The sequence below is a fragment of the Dendronephthya gigantea genome, unplaced genomic scaffold, assembly GCF_004324835.1.
Source record: "Dendronephthya gigantea isolate DGI-Jeju-01 unplaced genomic scaffold, DenGig_1.0 000104F, whole genome shotgun sequence".
Taxonomy (NCBI): domain Eukaryota; kingdom Metazoa; phylum Cnidaria; class Anthozoa; order Malacalcyonacea; family Nephtheidae; genus Dendronephthya; species Dendronephthya gigantea.
The window spans coordinates 753,252-780,898 of record NW_021163114.1 but is presented as its reverse complement, the minus strand read 5'-3'; the positions used below and the strand labels follow the sequence as shown (position 1 = coordinate 780,898).

The 27,647-nt window shown below is 37.5% G+C and overlaps 3 protein-coding genes across 4 annotated transcripts in view; all 3 read left to right on the top strand.

Annotated features, from left to right (window-relative positions):
• The first annotated feature begins 5,059 nt into the window (after positions 1-5,059).
• LOC114534677 (adhesion G-protein coupled receptor G6-like) lies at positions 5,060-11,715 on the top strand. Its single transcript, XM_028556151.1, has 11 exons — positions 5,060-5,087; positions 5,566-5,898; positions 6,102-6,434; positions 7,658-7,893; positions 7,976-8,122; positions 8,276-8,367; positions 8,761-9,370; positions 9,576-9,697; positions 9,888-10,156; positions 10,807-10,876; positions 11,224-11,715. Exons 1-11 carry the CDS (start codon positions 5,060-5,062, stop codon positions 11,663-11,665), a joined length of 2,682 nt encoding a protein of 893 aa, XP_028411952.1. The 3' UTR covers positions 11,666-11,715.
• A 900-nt stretch (positions 11,716-12,615) lies between these two features.
• LOC114534652 (deleted in malignant brain tumors 1 protein-like) lies at positions 12,616-18,866 on the top strand. 2 transcript variants are annotated; one of them, XM_028556125.1, is made up of 9 exons: positions 12,616-12,782; positions 14,000-14,332; positions 14,766-15,071; positions 15,318-15,644; positions 15,936-16,271; positions 16,452-16,781; positions 17,289-17,627; positions 18,010-18,282; positions 18,670-18,866. In XM_028556125.1, the coding sequence occupies exons 1-9, from the start codon at positions 12,716-12,718 to the stop codon at positions 18,675-18,677; spliced, it is 2,319 nt and encodes a 772-aa protein (XP_028411926.1). In that variant the 5' UTR covers positions 12,616-12,715; the 3' UTR covers positions 18,678-18,866. The 2 variants fall into 2 exon arrangements, with proteins under 2 accessions (XP_028411926.1, XP_028411925.1); XM_028556124.1 differs by having other exon boundaries at positions 15,927-16,271.
• Positions 18,867-20,174: 1,308 nt separating this feature from the next.
• Positions 20,175-27,647, top strand: part of LOC114534676 (deleted in malignant brain tumors 1 protein-like) — a 61,179-nt gene continuing 53,706 nt past the window's right edge. Inside the window, exons 1-3 of the mRNA XM_028556150.1 lie at positions 20,175-20,426; positions 26,547-26,873; positions 27,034-27,369. Coding sequence (XP_028411951.1) covers positions 20,309-20,426; positions 26,547-26,873; positions 27,034-27,369 — 781 coding nt within the window. The 5' untranslated portion in view covers positions 20,175-20,308. The remainder of the gene's footprint in view (positions 20,427-26,546; positions 26,874-27,033; positions 27,370-27,647) is intronic.

Below are 27,647 nucleotides of genomic sequence, written 5' to 3'. Positions count from 1 at the left end.
GTTCAAAACAATCAGAGATATAGGAAACCATTATTATAATAATTAAACAGCTATATATACAGATGATCGATTATTCTATATGGCCATTAACGTCCTTAATCATATATTTTAATTCTCTTTAGTTTAGACTTTCTGTGAATACATCTCGCTCTTACATATATACAGCCGAATTCTCACTTCATACATCGGAAGAGCAAATTGCATAATTTGGATCTTGATGTAATAAATGTTCATAATATCATGTGCATTATTAGGAGCACAAATATATAAGTTTCTAATTTACAAAGAGGGGAAGTTGTACCATGCAATTATGAGTAGCGGAAAAGCAAATTTTAGGCCAAGATTATTGCTAATTTAAAATTGGTAAGATCACTTGAAATGATAGATAACCTTATGCCACAACGGAGGACGAAAGATTAGGAGGTGCTATTTTATCTGGAAACCAACATTTCACCGGATGAAAATAATGGGAATATCAAAGTGCAAATTAGACTGTTAACTGACTACTACCACTTCCGCTTACCGTACGTCTTAACTATAGAAAAGCAAATTAGCTGCCATTTTAAAGACATTAAATAATATAGTGGTGCAGACCATGCAGGCACCTTCTAATCCTCGACAAATATGGTTTAAGATGTTAAGTCGCTTGTACTGGAAAAGAACAAAATAATATAACTATTTGTCCTGATAAACCCACCGTGCCCCTGCGTATTACGAAGACGCGGGAGTATAATATATAAAATTATATAGAATGCACATGAACGACAGGCACAGGCTACGGCAGAGAGTAATAAGATTAGGCATACAGTTAGGGGATGTTCCAACTTTTTAGCAGCGAATTTTTTCGCGAATTAATAACATTACTCTATTTTGCTTCGGGCCGCGCGAATAAGTTAGCATAGTGAAGAAACAGGCTTTCGGTTTCAGCGATTAAGCTCGCAAAGTCGAAACTATTTATATTCAAATTGATTGACCTAGCCATGCAGTCGTTAAATAGTAATTCGCGGCAAATGATTGCATATAAAGTCGGGAATTAGTAGACTCCCGATGAAAGCAACCAGAAAGAGCACTTAGGGCAGTTTCAGACGTCGAACGGACATGAATGAGACAACAATGTTTCAAAGAATGGGGTAAGAAGGAAAAGGGATATTGCCAGTGTCTCACATCACAATGGTCTCGATGATCTAAACTTCTTTTATTCCGGGAACAATTTTGAAATGAACGGATACAACTTTGACAGATGATTTTGAAAGACGTCCTAAATTAATCAAGAGCACTTTCCTTTAGGGAAAATCCTGCGATCATCCTGTATCATCGAGTGTAATCAATGAACACCGCGGAAACGTCTGCCACGCGCGAAATTATGAATCTATGACAGAAAATCCGAGTATCGGCTTTTGAAATAAGACATGCTATTTAATTGATAAAATAAAAGTTGAGCAAATGCGACAATAAACCAGACGGATAGACCGAGCAATAGTACGTTTATATATATATTTTATAGTATAGTTATAGTATAGTATAGTATAGTATAGGCCAGTTGAAAGTTAAAGTTGAAAGTTATATGCAAATTAGTATAGTTTTATATGCAAATCACCATGTCGCAAATTTCTGGTAATGTTGGGCCACTCTGTACATCCGCTGTAAAAATTTATAGATGTGACGGCGGGACAGTAATTATCGATGAGTAAAAAACCCACAACTTATTTAGGAAAATCACCAGAAGTACTTAAAAATCGGACGAAGAAAGGTTTTTCATTTTGACAATATGTTATATAGATGTATGAATGACTCATGCATTTTCCCGGAAAATATGCACGCGAACAAACTGTAACATAGATTCCGCCATCACTAATGCGGAATATAGGGCAGAATTTTTCTTTGTTTCTCTCGATATAGCTCAGCACAATGGAGACAATTTTCCGCCTAGTTGCGGAGAACAGTCTTAATATTTAAATCCTGTCTTTGAACAGCTAAGAGGGATTAATCATGGCTTGCCGTGCCTTCACAACAAGCGTATGTGTTGCTCTTTTGCAATTGATTGTAAATCCATACGAAGGTAAGTGCAATGATTTATATACACAAGTTCGTCTGGCTTAATTAAAGAACACAGCTTGATTGAGAATATATCCGTTGCATATATACACGGATCGTAGCCACTGAAAGCAGCGTCTAGGGTAGCTCTATAATTAATTTCGGTGCACAGAAAGTCTATTGAATTATAGTAACTATTTTAGAACCTCTTTGAGTTTATATCTTTAGTATAAAACACATTTTGGGAAACTTTTGACAGTTTTCACGATTGCACAGAAATGCATTTAGCCCCAAGGGAACGTTTTACGTGCGCGCCCTTGCAATAAACAACAAATTTTCAAAGTTATCTTGCATAAATCGGTGAACTTTTAAACTAATCTATAAAAATCCGGAAGCCTGACTGGCTGTATATCAAGCCCTTTACCAGGAATTGGATACATGCACATACTCGAAATTATCAATAAAGTTTTACAAGTGCGTCAGAGTTCTACCAATATGAAGTGCGGGGAACTAAAGAAAAGTTGACAAAAAATATTTATCCAATAAACAAAAATAATGTCGCTCTAAGATTATACGAAATCTTCAGAGATCGCCCTATTTAATTAACTGACGAAAGTCTACGGATTATTTACATGATATAGGTACTAGTCATAAAAAGACTCTTTATATATGTAGCTACATGCAGCGTGTGAGGAACTCTTGATTGACTCGTTACTTCCCGTCATGAAAAATTCCGGATTAAAAGTAGCTAGTTTCGTCATATTACATCGGCGAGTACCTATATGCTGGATTGTAATATCACGAAACTAGCTATATTTGGCAGGGAATTTTTAAAGGTGGCAATTAAGCAACGAACCAATATATAACGACTTCCTTACACGCCAGCTGTAGCTACATATAAAGAATCTTCAGTAGTATGCGAGACACATTCATATATTCACGCTGTGCAAGATTAATTTCTTTTCAAATCGATTGTCTTTACAGGTGACATGCTGTTAACATGAATATGTGCCTCCCTCCCCCTCGAACTTTTATACAGTTAGGAAACTAAAGTGTCTATTTTTACAATAGTCGTCATATAATTTAAGCGGAAGCTTCTGAACCTGTAGCGGCTTACTTATCTTTAGCTCAGAGCATGGCAGAAGCAAAACGCGTACGCACAACGCGATATACTTCCCGCAGATTGAATAATTTTATATTATGCGTTTAATGAAGCTGAAGTTGGTTTCCTGTACCCAATAGGCACCTTTAAGAAGCACCAAATCTACGAGGGGGACGTGACATGAAATCAAGCAGTATATTTGTTTGAAGCCCAGTTTTAATTAGTTGTACATACAGCTCTGACCTTGCATGTTTACCAAAAGGAGTCCATAATTTTTATTCCTGTTGTGAAATTGTAGAAATTAAGACAGAATTATGATTCCCGTCCTAGATTTGGTAAGGTCTTTAATAATACCTTTACGACTCATTAGGATACCGCGTTCGGGTTTGCTTCGTATAAAAGAGCGTTAAAATATTCTTCATTGTATTATTTTTAAGTCATATACTTATAAACATAAATGTTGATAGCTGTTCCCGAATTTTAGTTGCGTTGTTATTGTTTCCAAACGGGAAGTTGATATTCATCGCTGAATAGCTGAGATCATATTGGCCAATTAGGTACAGGAAACTCATCATAGAAGGCTTAGAAGCGGGAATAATAATAGTAAAATTAATTTCGATCGATGGATAAATTGATACGTATGTAGGGCGAGGTGAATCTGCATATAATGAAAGAGTATAATCATGCAGGTTACGCCTTTGATCTGATGCACTTTTTACCTCGCCTAGCCAGGATACTCGCTCCATATAAACAGGCCCTAAAAATGAAAATTTTCGTCGATTCTAGGAGCTAGTTTAAGCCAGGCCTGAGTTCTGCCTAACCAGGCACAACAGCACTTTATGATAGAGCTAAGAGCCAAATACAGAGCAACAAGGCTTCTTAACAATCGCATTGACTTCTAAAGGCTCGTTTTCACTCAGGAAAATTCTCCTTTGGATCGGACTGGACAGGAAAGTTTCCTTTGTATAAAAGCCGCTTGAGAACTCACCGACAAAGGAAATGTCCGTTTCAATCCAAAGGAGATTTTTCCTGAGTTGAAACTAAATAGCCTTATGGTAAGTGTAATCTGTATTGGTTTATGCCTTGTACAATCATTCTACGATTCTTACTATCAAATACGAAGGCGAATGATTTTCAAGAAAACGTATAAGATTTTAGTGAGAATCATGAGCAGAGATAAAAGACTGTATCTTTATAAAGCTATTTATACTATTTTCAATCATGCAAGCACGTAAATAGTAAATAATAAATATTCGTTACTTTTTATTACGATTTAACCGACTAAACAATTTGAAATCTGGAAAGGTTGTTCTATATAATTAACGTAAATACATCTATGTATATTCTTAGCTATGACTGCTTCCTTGAGGTTAAGAGGACCTTTGAGTAATAACGGAACCGGTCGTGTTGAGGTCTTTTACAATGGAACTTGGGGGACAATTTGTGATGACCTTTGGGATATAAATGATGCCAAGGTTGCATGTCGTCAACTTGGTTATGAAGAGGCTGTTAGAACTCTCAATGCGAATGCTTGGCAGGTTCCTTCTGGATCTGGAAATATTTGGTTAGGTCACGTCGATTGTACCGGAAAAGAAGAAAGTTTGGCGAACTGTTCCCATGCGGGATGGGATCACAATGCTTATTGCAGTCACTTAGAAGATGCTGGAGTAGAATGTAGAACAGGTAATAAAGATGGATTTTGTTAACACTTCGAGTACAATTTTCTCTTTTGTCATCGTTATCTCTGATACGGATTCAGCTTTGTTTTTTCAGTCGTTTCGCATGTGGCATGTTGCACATATTAAAACTCCCGAGCTAGCGCCGTGCGAGGGCACTAATTCCGCCCGGAGATTCATGTGATTGAAGGTGGGTTTCAGGCGGTCAATGCTTGATGGTTTTGCTAGTTACGCGCATGCGCATAATATGAAGGATCGCAATGAATGGAAAGTTTGTATTTCATTGACAACTTCGACAAATTAACTGTCATTACGTAAACTTAAAACATTTCAGTCGATGAAGGATGGTAATTAGCAACGTCCTAATTGGCTAGAATGAAAAGTTTCATTGACAACTTCAACAAATTAACTATCATTGCATTTAATATAAAACAATTTGCAACATAAAATAAGTTCTTTAAAAATTTTAAATAAATAGAAATTATAGGATTATGATTGATAAAATTACCAGAGACATCGAGAAATGAGAGTACAGGTTGCTGGAGGTCTATAGCTTGTGCAGTCACTTTTACTTCCTACTTATGGCCTTAAACTTTCGTATCTCCTAGTTTGTGCAGCTGTGAATATATCATTCACCTTATAAGCGAGAATGGTACCAATTGTGTCGAAGTATTATCTGTGGTTTAAAGCCGTTTATCCGGTGTATCCTTTTCTTATAGCAGTACGACCACTCTCTTTATATATTATTTTCAGTTGCTGCAGGTAAATCAAGGTCACTGAGGTTACAAGGACCATCGAATGGAACAGGGCGTATTGAAGTACTCCACAACGGACAATGGGGAGCAATTTGTGATGATGGTTGGCATATAAATAATTCTAGAGTTGCATGCCGTCAACTTGGTTATCCAGATGCGGTGGGAGCTATTCCTGGTGGCCAGGTTCCATATGGAGCTGTTATATGGTTATCTCAAGTCGCGTGTACTGGGACAGAGAGTAGTTTGACCGATTGTTCCCATGAAGGATGGGGTAGCGGAAATACCTCTTGCAGTAATTTAAAAGTCGCCATGGTGGAATGTCAAACAACAGGTAATAAAGATGCCAGATAAAAAAATTCTGCCCCGTAGTGGATGCACTGGATAAGCTAGTGGAAACACAAACTTGCAAAGTTTAATGCATACGGTCAGACGACAACAAAGAAAGCTGCATTAATTACGGTTTTACCGACCAAATTGTTTGCAAATTGAAAAGTTGTTCTAACTAAATATATAACTAAATATATACATTCTTAGCTATGACTGCTTCCCTGAGGTTAAAAGGACCTTTGAGTGAAAATGGGACCGGTCGTGTTGAGGTCTTTTACAACGGAACCTGGGGAACGATTTGTGATGACGGTTGGGATATAAATGATGCCAGGGTTGCATGTCGTCAACTTGGTTATGAAGAGGCTGTTAGACCTCTTAATGCGAATGCTTGGCAGGTTCCTTCTGGATCTGGAAATATTTGGTTAGGTCACGTCGATTGTACCGGAAAAGAAGAAAGTTTGGCGAACTGTTCCCATGCGGGATGGGATCACAATGTTTATTGCAATCACTTAGAAGATGCTGGTGTAGAATGTAGAACAGGTAATAAAGATGGATTTTGTTAACACTTGGAGTAAAATTCTCTCTTTTGTCATCGTTATGTCTGATACAGATTCAGCTTTGGTTTTCCAGCTGTAATCTGTTTTTTAAACCATGTACAGTAGGAGGCAAAAGTTTGAGTCCAGTGACTGTATCTCATTGTTTTAGCAGCATACATTAATTTTCTACAGAAAACCTTACCTATAAGTGAACTAGAAAAAAGTAAATAAGTAGACTGAAAAATACATGCTGCACAACAACTATGAGATGTTATGATATTCATTTAACGTGTGTTAATGTGCAAACATGCATTACATGTGAATGCTTAGTGTCCGCCTTTTTTGCTCTTGAAATGACCTTTATTCTTGCTGGCATAGCCTCCATAGATTTTTTAATGTCGCACGTCGATACCTTGCCAGCATTCGTTGACCACTTGCCTCAAGTCATTCTAACTGGCGGGTCTGTGCCTCGCCCTTTTCCGGTTAAAACGGTCCTACAAGTGCTCCATAGGTTTTAGATCTGGAATTTGGGGTGGAAAGCCATGAGAACGAGATCACCAAAACGAGTTTGCTTCTAAAAGATTTCTGGCACATAGAAGATGTGCATGTGCTTAGGGTGATTATCATGTAGTTAGACGCGCGATTATCTTTGTACCAGATGAAATTCCATGTCCTTGAAGAATCGGATGATACTTTTCCTTGATTAGGTTCCTATTATATCTTTCAATATTGCCAAACCCAGCATGACCGAAACAGCTAAAAGTTTGCTTGAGTAGGATTTAGTTTCTTCGAACCTCTCCAAGGTTAGTTCCATACCACCCTTTGAAATTCTCACTTTTTCTGCGATCTTACGAGGAAAGAATCCTTCAATACTTAATGCAACTATTTGTCCTTGTGCACCATTACTTTGCCCTTTTTCCCACCCATCTTGGGCAGTGTAAAGGAATGAGAACTTTATTTTGTTATAATTTAGATCATTAGGACCAAAACAGTGTGCAATTAATATGGTTTACAGTATTGAAACACTAGCACGCATGTCTTTACTCGAATACGCTGCCAGGATTTAATACTGGAATTCTACAACGACTGGACTCAAACTTTTGCCTGCTACTGTATATGTACTTTTCATGACCGCACACAACGCAGCCAAACATAGTAGAGTGCATATAATGTCTCAGCAGGCAGTAAATATGCTTTATTTTCGCTTCCAACTGCTTCCATTTTAAGTCTCCTGTCCGAACATGGAAGATGGCTCACACGAGGCGTATGGAGTTTTCCGGTGGCCAGAAACTTCAGTTGGAAGTTTTGCTACACTTGCTTGTCCGAACAACCGCAAGTCCTTCGCAACTCGTAAATGTTTGCACACAAACCAAACAGAAAATGGGTGTGCCTGGGGCCAGGTCATGGCGGACCAATGCAAATTTCGAGAGAAACGAAGCAAAGATCTTTTTCTTTTGGCGCAGGTAATTAAATGCCCGGCGAGGTGATATACAGGCAGCGTATTTCAGAGTAACCTAAAAGTACTTTCAACCATTTTCATTGTAGGAAGACGTTGATACAGCTAATGTGTTGAAAGTCTCTCGAGATTTGAAAAATCTGTCTGATCATAATCCAAGGACTTCAGCTGGGGACATTAATAATATTGCCACAATATTAGAAAAAATTGCCGCGGTGAAGGAAAAAATGAACGAGGTTAGTTACGGCTCCGACATTTTGCAACGTAATACACATCCATCAGACTTCAAACTGCATTCAAGGCACCTTGTGTATGACTGCATGTTTCTTCACACTAGTAACGCGCATCCGTCTTCGTATTCAGTCTGTGTTCTCCATATTCATCCATAGACCTTTGAGGATTCGCTCACCACAATAGACAATGTCCTGGATGCAAGTGTGGAAGAAATCTCAAAAAGCCAACAAAAAAACACTTCCTCAAGGTATATAAATTAACCAGTCCGTTGTCCAGATATCGACACTTTAGATCGCAACAAGGTCAAATTTCGTTTTAAACTAATCCACATATTCCTTTACATTTTTCAGGCAAAGCCAATCAAAATGCCTAAATTTTTAATACTTCATGTAAAAAAAACCTTTTTACCGGAAGTAGTCAAAGTAGTTTATGCATTTATTAAAAATGTAAACAAACTCGCTGATTGGTCTAAAACACTATTCCCCCTTGTTTTAGATGGCTGGTTTCACAGTATCATAACGATCGAAGTTTTTTGCAGGATTTTTTTGATGACAATGCCCCTCTTAGATATTACATCACAACTATTTCATGCGAAAACTAACATTGTTAATGTAATTTGTTTACTGTTTTTTCTTTACAGGATTGTTGAAACATTAAATAATATCGCAAAAGAAATACCTATTGGTCCGGGCCGAAAATTTGAAAAAATTAAAAGAAACTATGGTCTTAATCTGCAAGAGATACAACCAAAAGACTTTACGGGGCTTACATTTTCAGGAGTGGTAAAGAGGCCAGGAGAGGCACACCCGAAGAATACGAGCATTTCAACAAATTTTAGTGATTTCGTTTCTTCCATCACGTCAGCTTCACTTATTATTCCACGAACATTATTTAAAGAGGCAAACGTTACAAAGAATTTCATAAAACAGAGAGTCATTTTTTTCCTTTTTATTGAGACAAAATTTTTTAGAACAATTTCTTCAGATACCAAGGAAACTCAAAGTAGCTTGGATAGCTTTGTAATCGCTGGAAGCATTAAGGGGACACCGGTCGCAAATTTAAAGGAGCCAGTTAAGCTCGTTTTCCCAAGTATTTCTCAGAAAACTGGAAATAAAAAGAGTGCTTTGTGTTCCTTTTGGGACTTTAGTCTGGAAAATTGGTCACAGGAAGGCTGTTGGCTTGAACGAGTTTTGGATAAAGGAAGAGTTCTTTGCAACTGTAATCATATGACCAACTTTGCAGTGCTAATGGTATAAATCTATATACACAAGTCTGCAATCACCTGACTAAATTCTTAAATCTCTAAATTTGACTCACGTGTATATTATTTTTATCCGAGAAGTTTGCTCTCTTTTGACTTCTGTTAAAACGTTAACTTTCTTCCCTTAGTTATACCAATGTTCAGTGAGTTCATGTGAATTGCTGGTGTAAATTAGTTTTTCCGGCTTCTTTTAGGACATGACGGCAACCACGAATACCCCGACACACCATAAGATACTTGGTGTAGTCAGTTACGTTGGGTGCGCTCTATCATTGGTTGGACTAATTATAACGATAATCGCGACACTAAGAGCAAGGTGAATAAAAAAAATTGATGTTTTACAGCCGCCATTTTTGGCAGCTGTTTCACTTTGATACCACTTTAACACATTTACTCGCAAGTTTGAAACCAAAGCACGAGATTAGCAATCACTTCCAAAAAGAATGACTTTGGTTCGCATTGATGTCCCTTTAAATCTGCTAATCCATCGTCTCTTTATATCTTAGAGAGCGCAGGAAAAAGGTCCCAAACAAGATTTTGTTGAACTTCTGCATCGCCTTGACACTAATGATATTCGTATTTATGGTTGCGGCGGAGAAGGCCAAATCCACGTTGTACGGCTGTCGGGCAGCGGCAATTGCCTTGCATTACTTCTTGTTAGCTACATTCTTGTGGATGGGGGTAGAAGCGTTGAATATGTATCTGGCATTTGTGAAAATATTCCCTTCTTCTTCCCAATCCAAGTTCATGCTAAGATATTGTCTGTTTGCATGGGGTAAGGTATTAAAATTCATGATACGACAAACCGCTGGCTGAAAGCTAACGGCGTACGCAAGCGCTCTCAAATGCTGGTCAATTTTAAAACTCTGTTTATTCGTTGTTTTACAAAAAAGCCCATGGCAAGCATATCATATTTGGAAAGGAGGGCAAGTCTACGTTTTTCGGTAACATATAGGCGTGCATGGTTTATTATAACAGTTTGTTGGCATCAAGCAGTGTACGCAATCTTTATCTAACGACATACCCGCCCTTCGCCACGCCACTGTGGCACCAAGCACTAGTGAGGTGAAAAACAATTGCACAAGACATTATTGAAAACAGATGGGAATGATATGACAGTCACCTAAATGCTGATTTACTTTCTTGTATGTTATTATGGAAAAATTCAGGAATGTATTTCTGAGCGTTTAAAACTATATCCTTCCATGGCACAGCCGCTAAGGAAGAAGATACACAACTCGGAGCAAAAAATTCTACGTAAGCAAACACACCGAGTTTGGCGCGAAATGACGAATGGCGGGAAAATAACGAATCTTACACATATAGTTGAACTGCTCGTCATTGCTAAAGCTCCATAATAGAAGCTGCTTGCACAACTCTCTCGTGTTAAATTTCTTTCTGACAATAAGCTTTGATATATTTTAGGCACACCTGTTGTGATCGTAGCAATCACAACGATAGTTGCATTTGATAAATATGGCGACACGAAATCTTGGTAAGATGTACTTCTAAATTCTACTTTGAAAAGTTTAAAATTTTATGGACATTGAACTACGTTGTACGTAAGCAACGACTGCGAATTCGCACTGCTGGGTTTTTAGGTGTCTATTCCGTTGTTCAAAGCTTGAATAAGTAAATTTTGACAGCTTTCGATTTTCAATATCAGACGACATTAATAGGTCCGCTGATAAGGTTTAAAAGTATATAATAATCATGTTATAGACGATCCGTCAGGAATGTAAAAATACATTATCAAGACAGAAGCTGTTTTCTTAACGTTTCTCAAAACTCAAAGATCCCATCGTAAATGGCTTACTAGAATTTTTTGATTTACTCTTTTAGTTGTCGACTGCTGGGCGTACCATTCATCGTGGCGTTCGTCACTCCAGCTGTCGTCGTATTCGTCGGGAACATCGTGGCCTTCTGTGCAATCATACGATCGATCCTAGGTTCGTTCAACCACAAAACAACGGGTTACCACAAGGCTCGTCGGGGCATTGCAATTACGGTTCTCCTTGGATTGACCTGGCCTTTTGGTTTTCTGGCGATTGGCGACTTCAAACTAGCATTCCAGTATCTCTTCTGCATTTTAAATACATTACAAGGACTGTTTATTTTTGTCTTTTTCATCTTGTTGCCCTTTGGAACTAACGGTAAACTGAGAATCACGCCAAAAAATACCAACACCCAACGAAGTGATACTCAAATCAAATTGTTGGTGAGGAAACAAAAGCCACCAACCGCCGGAACGGATAATTCTTACGAAGAAAAACATAAAAACTGAGAAATCCATATGGAACCGACAAGTATATTTCGTTCTTGAACTCCTTTACATTATTAGATGAGAATAAAAGTAGCTTCAAATAGTTTTTAAATCGTAATTAACATGTAAGTCATGTCATAGTTAATTATTATCACGCATTTGCAATCTCATTTGTGTATTGTTGTAATGTAATGGATTGTACGATCTTGGTAACAAGAAGGAAATAAATCACCACAGCTAAAAAGAGCATACCGAAATTAGTATAATCGCCAAGTTTGGCCGCAAAATGTCTAGTGTTACGGAAAATATAACCATGCAAAGTAGCCAATTTTGTATACTTTGTATACCAGCAATTCACATGAACTCTCTGAAAAGTATACCAAATTGCCACCTTCGCATAGCTATATTTTCCGTACTTTGACATTATTTTGCAGCCAAGCGTGGTAATTTTACTAAATTGTGTAAGCACTTTTCGGAATCGAAAGTTGTAAGATTTTGTATACGGCCGGAACTATTTTGTAACTAATTTAGTTACACATTTCAGCCCGTAATGCCAACTTCGCATGGCTATATTTTCGGTAATTTAGCAAATTTCGCAGTCAAACTTTGCCAGCATTTGCACTAATTCAAGTATGCTCTTTCTATCTGTAATGATTTATTTTCTTCTTATTACTTCGATCAAAAAATAGTCTAGAGCGCAAATCATCTACTCTGCCGCCTTTTAAGGAGAGGATGGACGCCTTTTTTGACCGACTAACGAGAAAAAGTTGGCCGACTAATTTTTCCCATCCATATTACCCGTGCATAATTATAAGGTTTCAATTACCACTACTGCGAAAATTTCACTGGTGGGGCCTGGTAAAGGGTTGATGAGGTCAAATGTTTATTTACATCCTGGCCTTTATATTTCTAGAATTTGGGTGAATCATCTAAGTAAACATAACGTCAAACTAATGTCAATCCTACCTATTAACATATCCCGCGCTACGAATGAGGCTGTTTAAATCATAGGAAACAGGTAGTGGAAACATCCTTGTATTTGCTTTCTCAGGTTGAGTTAACTTTAGTAAGATGGCAAGCGATATTATCCTAAACTGCGTGCTCGGTGGTCTAATTCTTGTGTCATGCCAATGCCAAGGTGAGTCATACGCAAATTGGTTTCTTATACATATTACATACATACAAAGGCCAACACAACACCGCGCGCGATCTGCTAACGCGATTGTTGCATTTTGGGGGCCACAACTCTCAAAATTTCCTTCCAGAATCGAAAGTACTTTCACATCAAGCATGATATTGTTTGTATATGAACAACTTTTTCGGCCTGGTCGGGGAAAACAACTATATATTTCTAATCAGCTGTAGAAGGAAACTTTCAACCGGGTGGCTGCAGTCGTAAATTTTTGTAATTTTAAGATGATAAATACTCGAATAACACAGTGTCAACTAAAATACTGTCATACCGGTTTATCTCAATTTTTTTTATAAGTAAAAACGTCATATTTATAGCTAATCTCTTGCCGTAAATTCAGATATACTTTCTGTGGCAAATAACAAATTTTCAAAGATAGAACTTTAAAAAATCCATGAAAATTCGGAAGTCTGTCTGATGACTCTATAATTATATATAATTATATAGCTACAGCGTGTGAGGGACTCGTGATTGACTCGTCATGAAGCCCTACACCATGAATTTGATAAAAATACTCGAAATTATCAATGAAGTTTTACAAATTCAAGAGGGTTCTACCATGCAGCATTAAATTCGGGGAACTAAAGTAAAGTTGATGAAAAACATATATATCGAATAAACAAAAATTAATGTCACCCTAGGATTATAAGTAGTCTTCAGAGATTGCCCAATTTTACTCACAAAACTGACAAAATTCTACTGATTATTTACATGATAGGTTCTAGTCATAAAAAGACACTTTATAATTATATAGCTACAGCGTGTGAGGAACTCGTGATTGGCTCGTTATTTCCCGTCGTGAAAAATGATTCCGGATTAAAAGTAGCTAGTTTCGTCATATTACATCGGCGAGTACCTATACACAGTATGCTGAAGTACCGCTAATGTAATATCACGAAACTAGCTACTTTTAACACGGAATTCTTCAAGGCGGCAAGCAACGAACCAATATATAACGACTTCCTTACACGCCAGCTGTAGCTACATATAAAGAGTCTTCAGTGGCGTGCGAGACACATTCATATATTCACATTGCGCAAGATTAATTTCTTTTCAAATCGATTGTCTTTACAGATCGATTAACATGAATAAGTTTTTAATGAAAATCATGAGCAGAGAAAAAAGATTGTAATTAACGAAAATACATCTATGTATATTCTTAGCTATGACTGCTTCCTTGAGGTTAAGAGGACCTTTGAGTGAAAATGGAACCGGTCGTGTTGAGGTCTTTTACAATGGAACCTGGGGGACGATTTGTGACGACGGTTGGGATATAAATGATGCCAGGGTTGCATGTCGTCAACTTGGTTATGAAGAGGCTGTTAGACCTCTCAATGCGGATGCTTGGCAGGTTCCCTCTGGATCTGGAAATATTTGGTTAGGTCACGTGGATTGTACCGGAAAAGAAGAAAGTTTGGCGAACTGTTCCCATGCGGGATGGGATCACAATGCTTATTGCAATCACTTAGAAGATGCTGGTGTAGAATGTAGAACAGGTAATAAAGACGGATTTTGTTAACACTTCGAGTACAATTTTCTTTTTTGTCATCGTTATTTCCAGCTATAATCTGGTTTTAAACCATTTATATGTACTTTCCATGACAAACCCCACACAACACAGCTTTATCTTCGCGATTGTTACGAATTTTTGAGTTTTTAAAAGCAACTAAGTTTGGTCATGTTATGATAATTAGCGAACGACAGCGCAATTTTTCATTCATGTCTGGGGCCCGCAACTCTCAAAATTTCCTTCCAGAATTGAAGGTATTTTAACGTCAAGCATGACAAAACATATTTAATCAGCTATAGAAGGAAACTTACAACCGGGGTGGCGATATAATCGTAGGTTTTTTGTAATTTACCCGTTTATCTAAAGTAAAAACGTCACTTGCTAAACTTGTAAATTCAGATATATACTTTCTGTGACAGTCAGGTTACAAGGACCATCGAGTGCAAATGGAACAGGTCGTGTTGAAGTATTTTACAATGGACAGTGGGGAACAATTTGTGATGATGGATGGGATATGAGAGATGCTAAGGTTGTGTGTCGCCAACTTGGTTATCAGGATGCCTTCAAATCTCTTGACGAGATTCCTTCTGGGTCTGGGCCTATATGGTTAGATAACGTCGATTGTACTGGGGGAGAAGAAAGTCTTGAAAAATGTCCTCATTCAGAATGGGGAAGCCATGATTGCACTCACTCTGAAGACGTTGGAGTGGAATGTAGAACGGCAGGTAATAATCATGCATAACCAAAATATCGTTTAAAAAATATAAAAAAGCAACCTAAGAGGTCAAACATGTTCCTTAAGCAACAAATTCAACTGTTGCGATCTTGACGTGGTTGTGAAAAATGGATTTTTACGTACAAAAACAAGAACGTTGCATTTAGAGTACAGCATGAAGACCTTTTACGGTCGAGTAAAAAACTGTAAATAAATATTTATTAATACGATATAAAAAAACTAAACATTTCTGCAGGCGAGAGTCTACCACTGAGATTACAAGGGCCGCTGAGTGTCAATGGTACCGGACGTGTTGAAGTATTTTACAATGGAATCTGGGGAACAATTTGCGATGATGGATGGAGTATGGAGGACGCTAGAGTTGCATGCCGCCAACTTGGTTATTCGGATGCTGTCAGAAATCTTCTTGGTGGACAAGTTGCACCCGGTTCAGGACCTATATGGCTAGATGTGATCGCCTGCACTGGGGAAGAGCAAAATATAGCAAGTTGTTCTCATAATGGTTTGGGAAATCATGATTGTTCACATTCCGAAGACGCTGGAGTGGAATGTAGTACAACAGGTAATGCCGCTTACGAAGAACGATCAGAGCTGCTCATCAAGACATTGCTAATGCTTTCTCGAATCCCGATAACAGAAACTTCGTTTTATACACGTCTTTTGCATCGTGATTTTAAATCATCGCCCACTATCTCCACCAAAATATCACTGGGAAGACAATGAGTACTTCCTACATCTTGAAATTTCGGTTTTGTTATCATAATTGTCATGTCACAGCCATTTTCGATGAAATCATGACAAGCTTTCCTCCGCAGCATCTCCATTCTATATATATGATTTTAAGTTCTTTCAGATAAGCCTGTGGCCGTGCAAGTGAGGTTACAAGGACCCCTGCGTGAATATGGTACTGGCCGTGTTGAAGTGTTCCACGATGGACAATGGGGTTCAATCTGCGATGATGGATGGAATATAAAGAATGCGAGGGTTGTATGTCGTCAACTTGGTTATTTGGATGCAGCGCAATCACTTCAGGGAAAGCCGGCCGTTCTTTTCGATCCTGGACCTATATGGTTAGATGACGTCACTTGTTCCGGGGATGAAGAAAATATAGCAAGCTGTTCTCATCGCGGATGGGGAAGACACGATTGCTCACATTTTGAAGACGCTGGAGTAAAATGTATAAAAAATGGTAAAGATTCGCCGTAAAGTTTTTCCCACGGTTTTTCATATAACCGAAGTCTTTTTGCCTCCATAAACCTGTACTGTATCTCAAGTTTGCGTTGATAAACCCTACAGTTACCTTGCGTCCCTTAGATGGATGTTCCCTTGTCGATATAATGTTTTTCTTAAATAAACTTTTATTTTGAAGCAAATAAACCAGGGTCTTTGAGGTTACAAGGGCCTTTAAGTGAAGACGGAGAAGGTCGTGTCGAGATTTTCCACGATGGACAGTGGGGGATGATCTGTGATAAGGGATGGAATTTCAAAAATGCCAAAGTCACATGTCGTCAACTCGGTTACGCTGATGCAGTCAGATCTCTTCATTACGTTCAGGTTCCTTCCAGTGCTGGGGTTGTATGGTTATCTAACGTCAATTGCGATGGTGCAGAACAAAATATTACCAGTTGTTCTCACGGAAGCTGGGGACAGCATTCTTGCAGCTATATCGAAAACGTCGGAGTAGAGTGTAGTACAACAGGTATAGCTGCGGTTCAGCTCAAAAAATAATTTAGCAATCATCCTAAAATATCAAATAATTTCGGGAACTTCATTAGCGTAATTCTCGTTTTCACAGAGCTTGTTTAACTTGCAAGCTCATCCCGGTATAGGGTAAGTGTTTTTAGGAGATGTGTATAAGGAAAAGTGGTGTAAAAGGTTCGGAACTTGTGCAGCTTACTGTGTGGTGAGAGCACGATATCTCTATTCCTCCTCTATATTTGGTTAAACTTAGTTTTTCATACCACATAAGGTTCGATGTATAAGAATGTAGTTAACTTTTAACTCCTTGAAATTAGCTTTAGAGCTTTATATTCTCTGGACTCTAAAGATGATATTTTTCTTGTCCTCGCTGATGCTGCATGATATTCCTTTGTAGTTGTCAAGTGACAGAAGAGAAGTTATGCATTTTTTATTTTTGGAATAGATATTCCAGTGTCTATATAGCAGGCATCACTGTTCTAATACATTCTCTGATATTCCTTGAAAGTTATTGAAGACAAACCTGTGACACTGAGGTTACAAGGACCATTGAGCGCTAATGGAACAGGTCGGGTTGAAGTACTTTACAATGGGAAATGGGGGACAATCTGTGATGATGATTGGGATATAAACGAAGCTCGAGCTGTATGTCAACAACTTGGTTATCCAGATGCGATAAGAGCTCTTGAAGGTCATCAGACACCCCCAGGTGTTGGTCATATTTGGTTATACGGTGTTGGTTGCACAGGAATAGAACAAAACCTGACCAGTTGCTCTTATTCCGACTGGGGAAAGGGAGATACATGGTGCACACACGAAGAAGACGCTGGGGTAGAATGCAGTACAGGTGGGAGAAACCAAATATCGTGATCCAGTCAATAAGATACTGTGGTTTAAAACGCCATTTCTTTAGTCAATATTACGTTTATAAGTGGTGAACATTTTGGCTTGCGCTTTCATACATCTCAAAAATATTATTTATTTCCCCAAAATATATCTCATCAGTTGAATGGTTATGAATACTTCCTTCTTGTTCTGTAAGCTTGAGATATTTATAGGTGTCATCAGCATTGGCAAATCATGTTGCCATGAAAACAGTTTAGCAAATTATGCTACTTGGTCGCATTTATGTCTAAAAGAAAGGCAGCCTATTGAACGTTAGACAATAGAAAAGTTAAAACCATTGTTGGAAGGGAACGCTTAAACTGTATTATTTTCCTATTTTATAGGCGAGAATGACTACTTCCATGTGTTTTTGTTGTTGAATAATAATGAATACGATGTGATTATCACGACAAATTTCCAGGGTCAGCTCGAAAATTTTCATCTCAAACAAAAAGAAAGAATGGTGAAAACGAAGAGATCGAATAGAAAAGAATCGTTGGCGGTTAGTGCAGTCGACGCTGATAGGAGGCAAAAGGTTAACATCAATGGACAATCTGTTGTTTATCTGGAATCAACGATTGAAGCATTGTTGTCCTTGAACGTTCTTATCATCCGTGGTAAGCTAAGATTAGATACCATCCAGTATTCTTAATTACTTCGATTCTAAGGTTATTTATTAGAAATACTCAACTGAGCTTGTTAATTAAAACATCTTGTTTATAACCCAGGTGATCTGCAATAGCAGAAAAGGACTTGGACTAAAGTTGTCAAAAAAATACCCATTTTTCGATTGAATTTCACAACTTAATATCTCCGGAAATATCCTTTACTTCGGTTTCAAATTTACCGTTAGGAGGCACAGTTTTTATAAATAAACGTAATCAGAAGACGTATACTTCCTCCAGTTTTTTAAAAAGTGAGAAAAAATATAATGTATTCTAATATAATATATATTATGATAATAGAATTCTGCAACTAATCATACACTCTTATTTTTCGACTAGCGCCGTAATCCAAGAAACGAAATATTGCAAGAAAGGGAGCAACTCCACAATACCTATATACTCTTTATTACTTAAGAAGTAAATATTTGTTCGAAGAATGAATACTTTACTGGCTGCAGCAATTATAAAAGGACAAACTTGTATAGCCTGTAGAATGTCATTGGGGTTAAAAATTCTAATTTTGAATGTTGGTTTAACACTACAATAAATTGCTTAAAAATAAATATCAAAAAATTTAATTTCTTAATTATTTTTGTGTGTAGCCTGTTTGCAAACGAACAATATATACCAAAAGTTTCGTTTGGTTTACCGGGGTCGGGCTTATTCTATAATAATATATTAGTTTAACAACACGGTCAATTAATTTCAGCGGTTTTACACTTACGGGTATCAAGGTTCGAATTTTTCCTATTCGTCTATTAATTTTTTCCGTTTGTCAGAGACCAAAGTGATGTCCAGTTCTGCCGCCCTACGGATTTCTTTTGGTAGTGCAATAGCTTACAATAGAAATCGGGCAGAACTGAATATATGAGTATTCACCCCCCTTCCCAATTATTGTTCGAGTTACGCCCCTGAATATATTACATACTGTTGCGCATGTAATACAAGGGATTTCTGTATTTCATGTATGGTTGTGCTGATGTAACATACAGGGTAATAGCTACACAGTATTTGGGAACCGATGACATGGCGGCCCTGATTTGCTAACACAAAAAGTTGATATAAATCCGACTACTAAACTAAAAGGATGAACTTTAACTCGACACATGTTGCATGGTTTTTAAAATCATGCATGGTTTAGTTATACCGGACTATCTTGTGGAAAAGTTCCCAAGAGTTAGCGACATATATCACAGCGTAACCCGAGATACGGCGATAGAACCTATACTTTGTTTTGTCAGCAATAAAATTACGGAACAGAATTTCAGTTATAGTACCCTTAAGAAAAGTAACCGTACATTTTTAACATAACAATATATAGATCTTGACCATTTGAAGCTTTTCTATATTTGCATAGTTTAGTATATCTTAGTCCATTATTTTATCTCTGATAATATATAATCCGATGCAAATATTTTATCCCGAGGCATTTTATCAGGCTTTAGCTGTAATGCGTTTTTTAAATCTCATGGAAAAGAGTTATTCATTCATTCATCGCACGACTTTCACCTGCGTCTCCAAAGGAAATTGGATGTCAACTGATCGATTGGTGTAAATTGATTTGCTTGAAAAAGCACACGACTAAATTTTTTTTTCTGGCGATGAAGCAATGTTATAATTGCTCCAACTTGAGAACAATGAAAAACCACGTTCTCGGGATGCAGCACGACATTGTTTCATTAACCCGGAGCGTTTTAAGCCATGTAAGCACATATTTCAGCTGTTATTTCGAGTGAAAAGGGAACAATTTCCCTCATACGTACATTACTCATATGGCTCCAATTACCATTGCGGAAACGCGCTGACTGAAAAGGATTAAGGGGTCAAATGTCCATCAATGCAACCGTGGCGTTTATATATATTTCGCGAATTTAGGGAAATCATCTTATAGTGATATCCAACCTAAATCATCTCGACCTAATATTCGGGCTGCGAGTGAGAAATATACGAATCAGCCGATTCCATTATACTTGTATATATGCTTTCAGGAGTTGATGCATGGGCGCTGATTCGAGTAAACTTTAGCAAGATGTCAAGCAATATTTGCATAAAATGCGTATTGATTGGACTAATTCTCGCCGTATTGCAGTGCGAAGGTAAGTTTGACGCAAATTGTCCTTTTAAAGCACTTGAAATGAGCCATAGAACACAAGGAACTCGGGATAAGCAAATCCAGTTCGTAAGCTAGCATTTTGCAACTTAAGAAAGTGCATGGTTTAGGTGTTTTTGAATACACCGGATTGTAAACTCAGACAGTTTAGAATATTCGTTGATAAAAAAAATATAGCAACCCGGCAATAAACATAATTGATAAGTAATAACCTTGTCCTTGACGTCGGTATTCAGACGAGTTCTAATTGAAGACCATTCGCTTGTATTTAACTGTTTTTAACACTTGGATTAAGCAACCCTTTTGTGTAAATTCAGACACTTGACATCACCGTGAACTCCGTTATCCCTGTAAAGTACTAGAGCGGGTACCAAAGCTTTGCTCGGTTAATGCAATTAATTCTAGTTCAGAACTCAGAGACAAAGTAAATGTATGTATGTGCGACTTTGCCGATCTGCTTTTTTTTACCGACAAATCCGTACAAAAAAACAAAGATATACTGCAAAAATATAATCGACCCTGGAAAGATCCAGTCAAATATCAACAGTCATTAATGATGACAAATAGCCCGTCAGGAAAATCATAACAAAATCCTTGCAAAAGATTTTTAAAATCTCGCATGATCGGAATGGGAAGGAGAGAAGATACACCGCTCAACAGTCTAGGTACAAGAAAATGCTAGTTCAAATCCCAGTCGAGGCAAAGTAATTTTACCAGCGCTTCATATTTTACACCTCTGAGGATCTTTGATAAACCCCTTGGTTCGTTTGTTGACATATGAAAACAGTGTTCGGGCATACCGAAACTTTCGACGTGAACCTGACACGACTGAATTTTGTCATCATAATCATGATTTACAACGTCGAAAATATAGAAACTGAATGCAAACTATTCAGCTCTTATCAGGCAAGAGTAGTTCTCGAACAATGCCTGGGTCATTGCCGGTTGCTTCGCGGCGTGAACAAGCGACTGCCGCTGGGAATTGCATTGACTTTGGCCTTTCGGAAGAAACGATCAAATTCGTCCCATAGTATGCAGTGTCAAATTGAAAGTAATGTTCCTCCCATATAGAGAAAAGCGTTGAAATATTGGTATGATCTTCCTGCTAGAAAATGAGGAAATTTTTCCTCTTAAAAAATTAATACCATTATACAAATTAGTGAAATTACTAAAATCAGCTTCCCCGCATGTAGAATATCGAGCCTCCACAAAACACAGTTCATTTCTAATCGAATTGCATGCGAATAGCAAGCAAATGAATCATGTTCTATTGTGCATATCAGGACAATGATGACTCTATTTTATTTGATATTTGGTTGACTTAAAACCGAATCAAACATTGATATGCTATTGTGGAAATTGGGATGTAATTAGACCCTGGGGGAAACGAGAAATCTTGGCTTTGACTAACCGACCCCAACAGGCTGTCAACCCAGTCTGAAATTTATCCGCGCTGAGGGTAAGCAGTTATTTGATGAGTGTAGTGTAGCAAGTTGCCTCTGATATCATAAGAATTGATTAGGCCTTCCTCTACTTGCTACAGTATGAGCGACCTTCGCATATTAATGCGTCTTCATATCAAGGAAAACATCGCTTTATTAAGGCAACAGATACTTTGCAACGCTCTGTGTATTCAAGGAGTGAAAATCTGAAATCATCACTAATCTCCGACGAATGCGCAGTCTTTAATTCAATTGCACTTACATGAACTTGAAATTGAGAAGTAATATGATCGAGTGCACCTACACCAGGTGGTCCGCTAGCAGTCTGGAATTCAGTCAAGCTAGCCTAACGCTAGGACGAAAGCTGAAAAGTACTCGTAATTTGACTCATTTCGAAAAAAAGTGTTTTCGTCGCGTTGCACATACATCACGGCCTCTTCAGGACGTTTAAAATTCTTCCCAAGAGTGCTATGTATGCTATCCTTTAGCTTTACAAGAATCCTTATAACAACTACATTAGTACAAGTGATTCAAGATCTGTGCACGCTTAGAAAGGCGGGTTCAAGAGAAGTTGACTCATTTAAAAACAGGATTAATTGATTTTTCTCGCGCTATTAGTTGACGTCCAGGAAAAGCGGGAATTGAAAAGGCATGGTCATCACCCAAGCTAAGCTTGAACGACCCCAAGAATTTAATAGCACGATAAGTCGATACATATTTTTGAAATGCCAGATAATTACGACAACTGCGCAAGAAAAAGATAATTGAGATATTTGATTGCATATAACTAAGTTGACAGAAAAAACATTTTGTCGAGTTTGTTTACAACAAGTTAATTGAATGCGGTTATCAATGGTCAAGATCAATTTCTTATTTATATGAAGAGGATTATGCAACATAAATAAATAAACGAGTATTGAATTCGGTACTTGGTGGTATCCGGTATCAATCCAGATAACCCTTATGTACCTCGAATGTTTATAATATGATAATCTGGATTAAATGAGTATGTCCGGGCGACATTCAAGGGACATAAAAATTGCATGATTACATCCAGCATAGCAAAGTCAAAGACCTGTCATGATGTAAAGATTAGCTTCCTACTACATCTGCACATGCATACCGACAGAAGGAACAGCTTGTGAAATTTAGTCGAACTAAGACGCATACCAATAACAGAAAAATACAACGCAAGCTGAATAAACAACTCGCAAATCATGCGGCGGTGAAATTCTTTACAAATAAAGCCACACGCGAAAAAAGAATAATCTCGATCAGTATCACATTGCTCTTTTCCGACTGCTTCTTAAAAGATCTTTAATCCTTGCTTACTATCGTAAATATATACCTAGTAAACGTTTCGCATTTTAAAACGCTTGTTGAAGACATTAATGAATTCTTCATATCAATCGACCTTATTTCTGCTTTCCATATTTATATTAATATTTTGTAAAGAGCCCACTATAATTGGCGTTAAGCTGTTGTTGTTTCCCAGCTTCTTTTCTTTACCTTTCTTTATTTTTATGCATTATTAGCCTTAATGCAATTAATGTATGATGTTTGAAGCGAAGCACAATAAATAAATAAATAAATAAATATGCTGGATATATTTCTAATTTCAACAACAGAATTCAAATGCAGCAGAAATATTTACAGTAAATAACTGTAAATATAAACTGAAGGTCGCCAGGAGTTTGCACGACTCCCATGTTTTCATGGGTGATATTCACCCGCGAGCATTTCATTAAGTATTTATTGTATATTAATTACCTATTCACTACAGCAACCCCTGTAGCTCATACATTTTTTATAAATATAGCAATGTTTAAAATTACCTGATTTGAAAAGTTTCCTGTTGCTCAATGCGGTCAAAACAAACACCATCCGGTGTTAAGTAGCCAGTCTGGGGACAGTAAGTGTTTGTACAAGTTGATAAGGTTTTCAAGCTTACCTTGTTATTTCAACAAACACCCCTTTTCAATGAATTATCACCTGCCAGTAAAAAGCAAATTTAGGGCAGTTTAGTAATTTCGTAATTCAAACTTATGCAAATATGGGAGATTTTGGGGTGAGTAGCTAAATTGTGACTGGGCTATCACTCGGCTAAATTTTTACAAGTTCCTACAATTTAGTAGAAGTTTCTGATTTTTTCGCACTGACAAATATTCCCGTCAAAGGTTTAAAACTTTGCACTACTATCTAAGTATATAATGCGACTTCTTTATAGTATAGTTACTTTTTGATGAACGTGAAATTGAAATTAAAATCTTTGTCATCATAATCATGTATATTTTTAAGATTGTTTGCTATATAATATCTGAAGTAAAAACATAGGTGTTATACCATCTTCTTAGCAAAATAATATGCTAGTCAGTAGTTTGTAAAAAAATATGCAACCAAACTGTGCTATTCAAAGTCTTAGCCAGCAGTCGTATTACAAACGTTAATCACCTCTAACGAGAAAACTGAACAACCTTCAAGTTATGCACGTAGGGAACAATTTTGTGCAAAAAAATAAGGAACTTCTTCGTGTGAAAAGATAAAAAGATCATTAATAGCAGTTTCTGACTGTGCGTGCGGTGCATTTATTGAAAACAGGATGTGGAATGTTCGCACTTGACAAGAAAAATTGCTTTGCACAGCATTTAATTTCGGCATTCCCCTTGATGCAAAATACAATTTTACGCCAAAAAATAAGGAACTTATTGGTCAGGAAAATTGTAAGTTGATTACTAATGACAGTTGTTGACGACACACGCGAACATTTCTGACCGCGTGCGGTGCACTGATTATTGGGGAACATAAAATGAGGAACTTTTTCTGTATAGGATCATTTCATTAACGAGGGAACATTTTCATAGATTGCTGTGGGGCATTTAACCTAAGACCGCCCAGATTGCTCATAAAATTATAAAATGAGGAACTTTTTCTGTAAAGGAGGAGTATTTCATTAGCAAGAGAGTATTTTCGTAAACTAGCTGCGGGGCTTTTATAATCATATAATCTTATAATCATACAATTGTTCTCATAATTTGACATAAACATACATAATCGTTCGCATGAACAAAATCGTTATTTCCATCATCCCTCTCCCCGGTGTATTCTGCTCATTTGCTTTCACTTTATTATTTCTCAATGGCCCAGGAGTTAAAACGAGTGAAATATATACCAGGGTGTTTATAAATTGTGCAAAACTGGCGAAATTAACTTGCTAAATGTCGGTAATGGATTCATATGCAAGAAATACAATCCCGTTGCCACAATCGTTCGGGCATTATCGGCAGCATGGAGTGCAATATTCCGCCAAAAAAACCCCGGAATTTATTCGTAAGATTTCACTGAAAGAATAGGGTCGGACGGGTGGAGGTAGTATTTGAAACAGTGTCATGTTATCATGCAAAATAGTGGGGAGCTGTCACCAGCACCGTCACGCGACAGGTGGTTACATTACAATGTTGACCAACTTAAAGTTGATTAGAGTTGCAATCCCTACGTAAAACACCTTTTAAAGACATGACGTTACCAAAGGCCATGTTTCAATAGTTGAGTTGGTCTGCGCAAGTAAGTAAAAAATGCTATCCAAACACATTTGCAACATTTCTTCGCTCTTGTCTATCACCTAACATATTTCAATCCACAAAACCGGTGTTATTTCATAAAAGTAAATCTGAAAATGAAAATCTAAGGTTTGTATCCCGTCATTACAATTACCGGACGTTACACTCGCACAACATAAAGTATTAACTCGATACTCAACGTGAAAGTTTCTTCTTTGAAAACAAAATTTTCTTTAATAATTTTCATGAAGACTTTTTAAATAGGCATTCAAATACTGTTTTAAATATTGAGAAACAATGAATACTCAAGTTGCCCTAAGTCTAAGCTCCTGATCTATCAACAATCCTAGTATCCTACAAATAAAAGTCAAATATTACCCACCTTGAATCTTATGTGGTATGATTTGTCTTGCAAAAACTGTTTGTTCGAATCAGAACTGCCCTGCATGATAGGTCAACAGTTTCTGCGTCCGTGAAGCTTCGATAGATGCTTCATATTCGACAGATTTCAAATCTGCAGTTTTGTTGTTGTACAATCATTGACTCCATATTAATAAACGAAGCATTTGTTAAAACGATAGTGTATTTCATCAATAGACGAAGTTAATATAGTTAATTTGTTGTTTACGTAATTAAAATCTTTCAAAGCAAGATTCAAAAGTCAGCATTACAACTGTTAAAGATCAATCACTGTCATGATCACTGTATGTTCTTCCAGCATTGTCTATGGCAAGACATGGCAATTGGCAATACGAAATACTTCGTGTAGTCACTCACTATAGTGTAATCATAATAAATGAGACCGACTTTAAACGTATAGGAATTTTAGGCATGATGCTAGAAAATTAGGAAATTAGAAAATTAACTCATTTTTACATATATTTATAAAGCTCCTCAATAAAGTATTTATCTATGATATCTGACATCATGCCCCACAAATGGTTTATGTGATTCCAAAACTTTTTCGCACTATTTCGCACTAAGGACTGGGGGTGTTACCTCATTCCCCATGTTTGCCATTAGATAAATAACTCCTGTAAATAACCAAGGCCTTCACCATTTTTTGGCCTGAATTTTCATACCATCAATGGCAAATTCCCTTTCCAGGTTCAAGGGTAACGGTGAGGCTACAAGGTCCATTGAGTGAAAACGGTACTGGTCGTGTCGAAATATATCGCAATGGAACCTGGGGGACAATCTGCGATGATGGATGGAATATCAGAGATGCTAGAGTTGTATGTCGTCAACTTGGCTATCCCCTTGCTGTCAGAGCGCTTAAAGGTGACCAGGTTCCTTCAGGTTCTGGACCGATATGGTTAGATGACGTCGTTTGTAGTGGGAAAGAACAGAACATAGGAAGTTGCATGCATGATGGATGGGGGAATAGCGATTGCGAACACAACGAAGACGCCGGAGTAGAATGCAGTTCTGCAGGTAAAATTTAACTGCCGACTAAATGAGAATCAGGTAGCTAACAGTATAAATATCAATAAGTAATTAAGCTTGTATGTACACCACGTAAGTATATAATACTGCAAAGCTTTCGGGCCTTCATCAGTGAATAAATTGCTACTGCTTTTCATTTTCTTTCAAGTTGTTGCCGGTAAACCTGGATCAATAAGATTACAAGGGCCATCGAGTGCAAACGGAAAAGGGCGCGTTGAAGTGCTCCACGGTGGACAATGGGGGACGATCTGTGACGACGAGTGGGATATCAATGACGCCAGAGTTGCATGTCGTCAACTTGGTTATTCTGATGCAGTCAGACCACTTCAAGGGGGGCAGATTCCTGCTGGTTCTGGACCCATTTGGTTAGACGACGTCATATGTACGGGTGAAGAACAAGTTATAACAAGTTGTTCTCACCGTGGATGGGGTAACCAGGATTGCAAACATTCGGAGGACGCAGGAGTAGTTTGTAATACGACAGGTAAAGCTACGTCCAGGCTATATCTTCTTAGTAAGCCTTGTTTTCCTGCAGCTGGTTGTTTCAAAGATGGATAGTTGAATTTAAACGAGTTTTAGGACCATTTCCCAATGATTGTCTACAAAGGCTAATTATTTAACCAAACATTTTCACTCTACCACTATTTCACGGTGGAAGTATCAAGTATGCATTGGAGACTACATTTCTTTTCGTTAATCCTCAATGAAAGCCTTTTTCATAGAAAGTTACATAGCATGTGATAACCTCAGTCTTTCCAACCG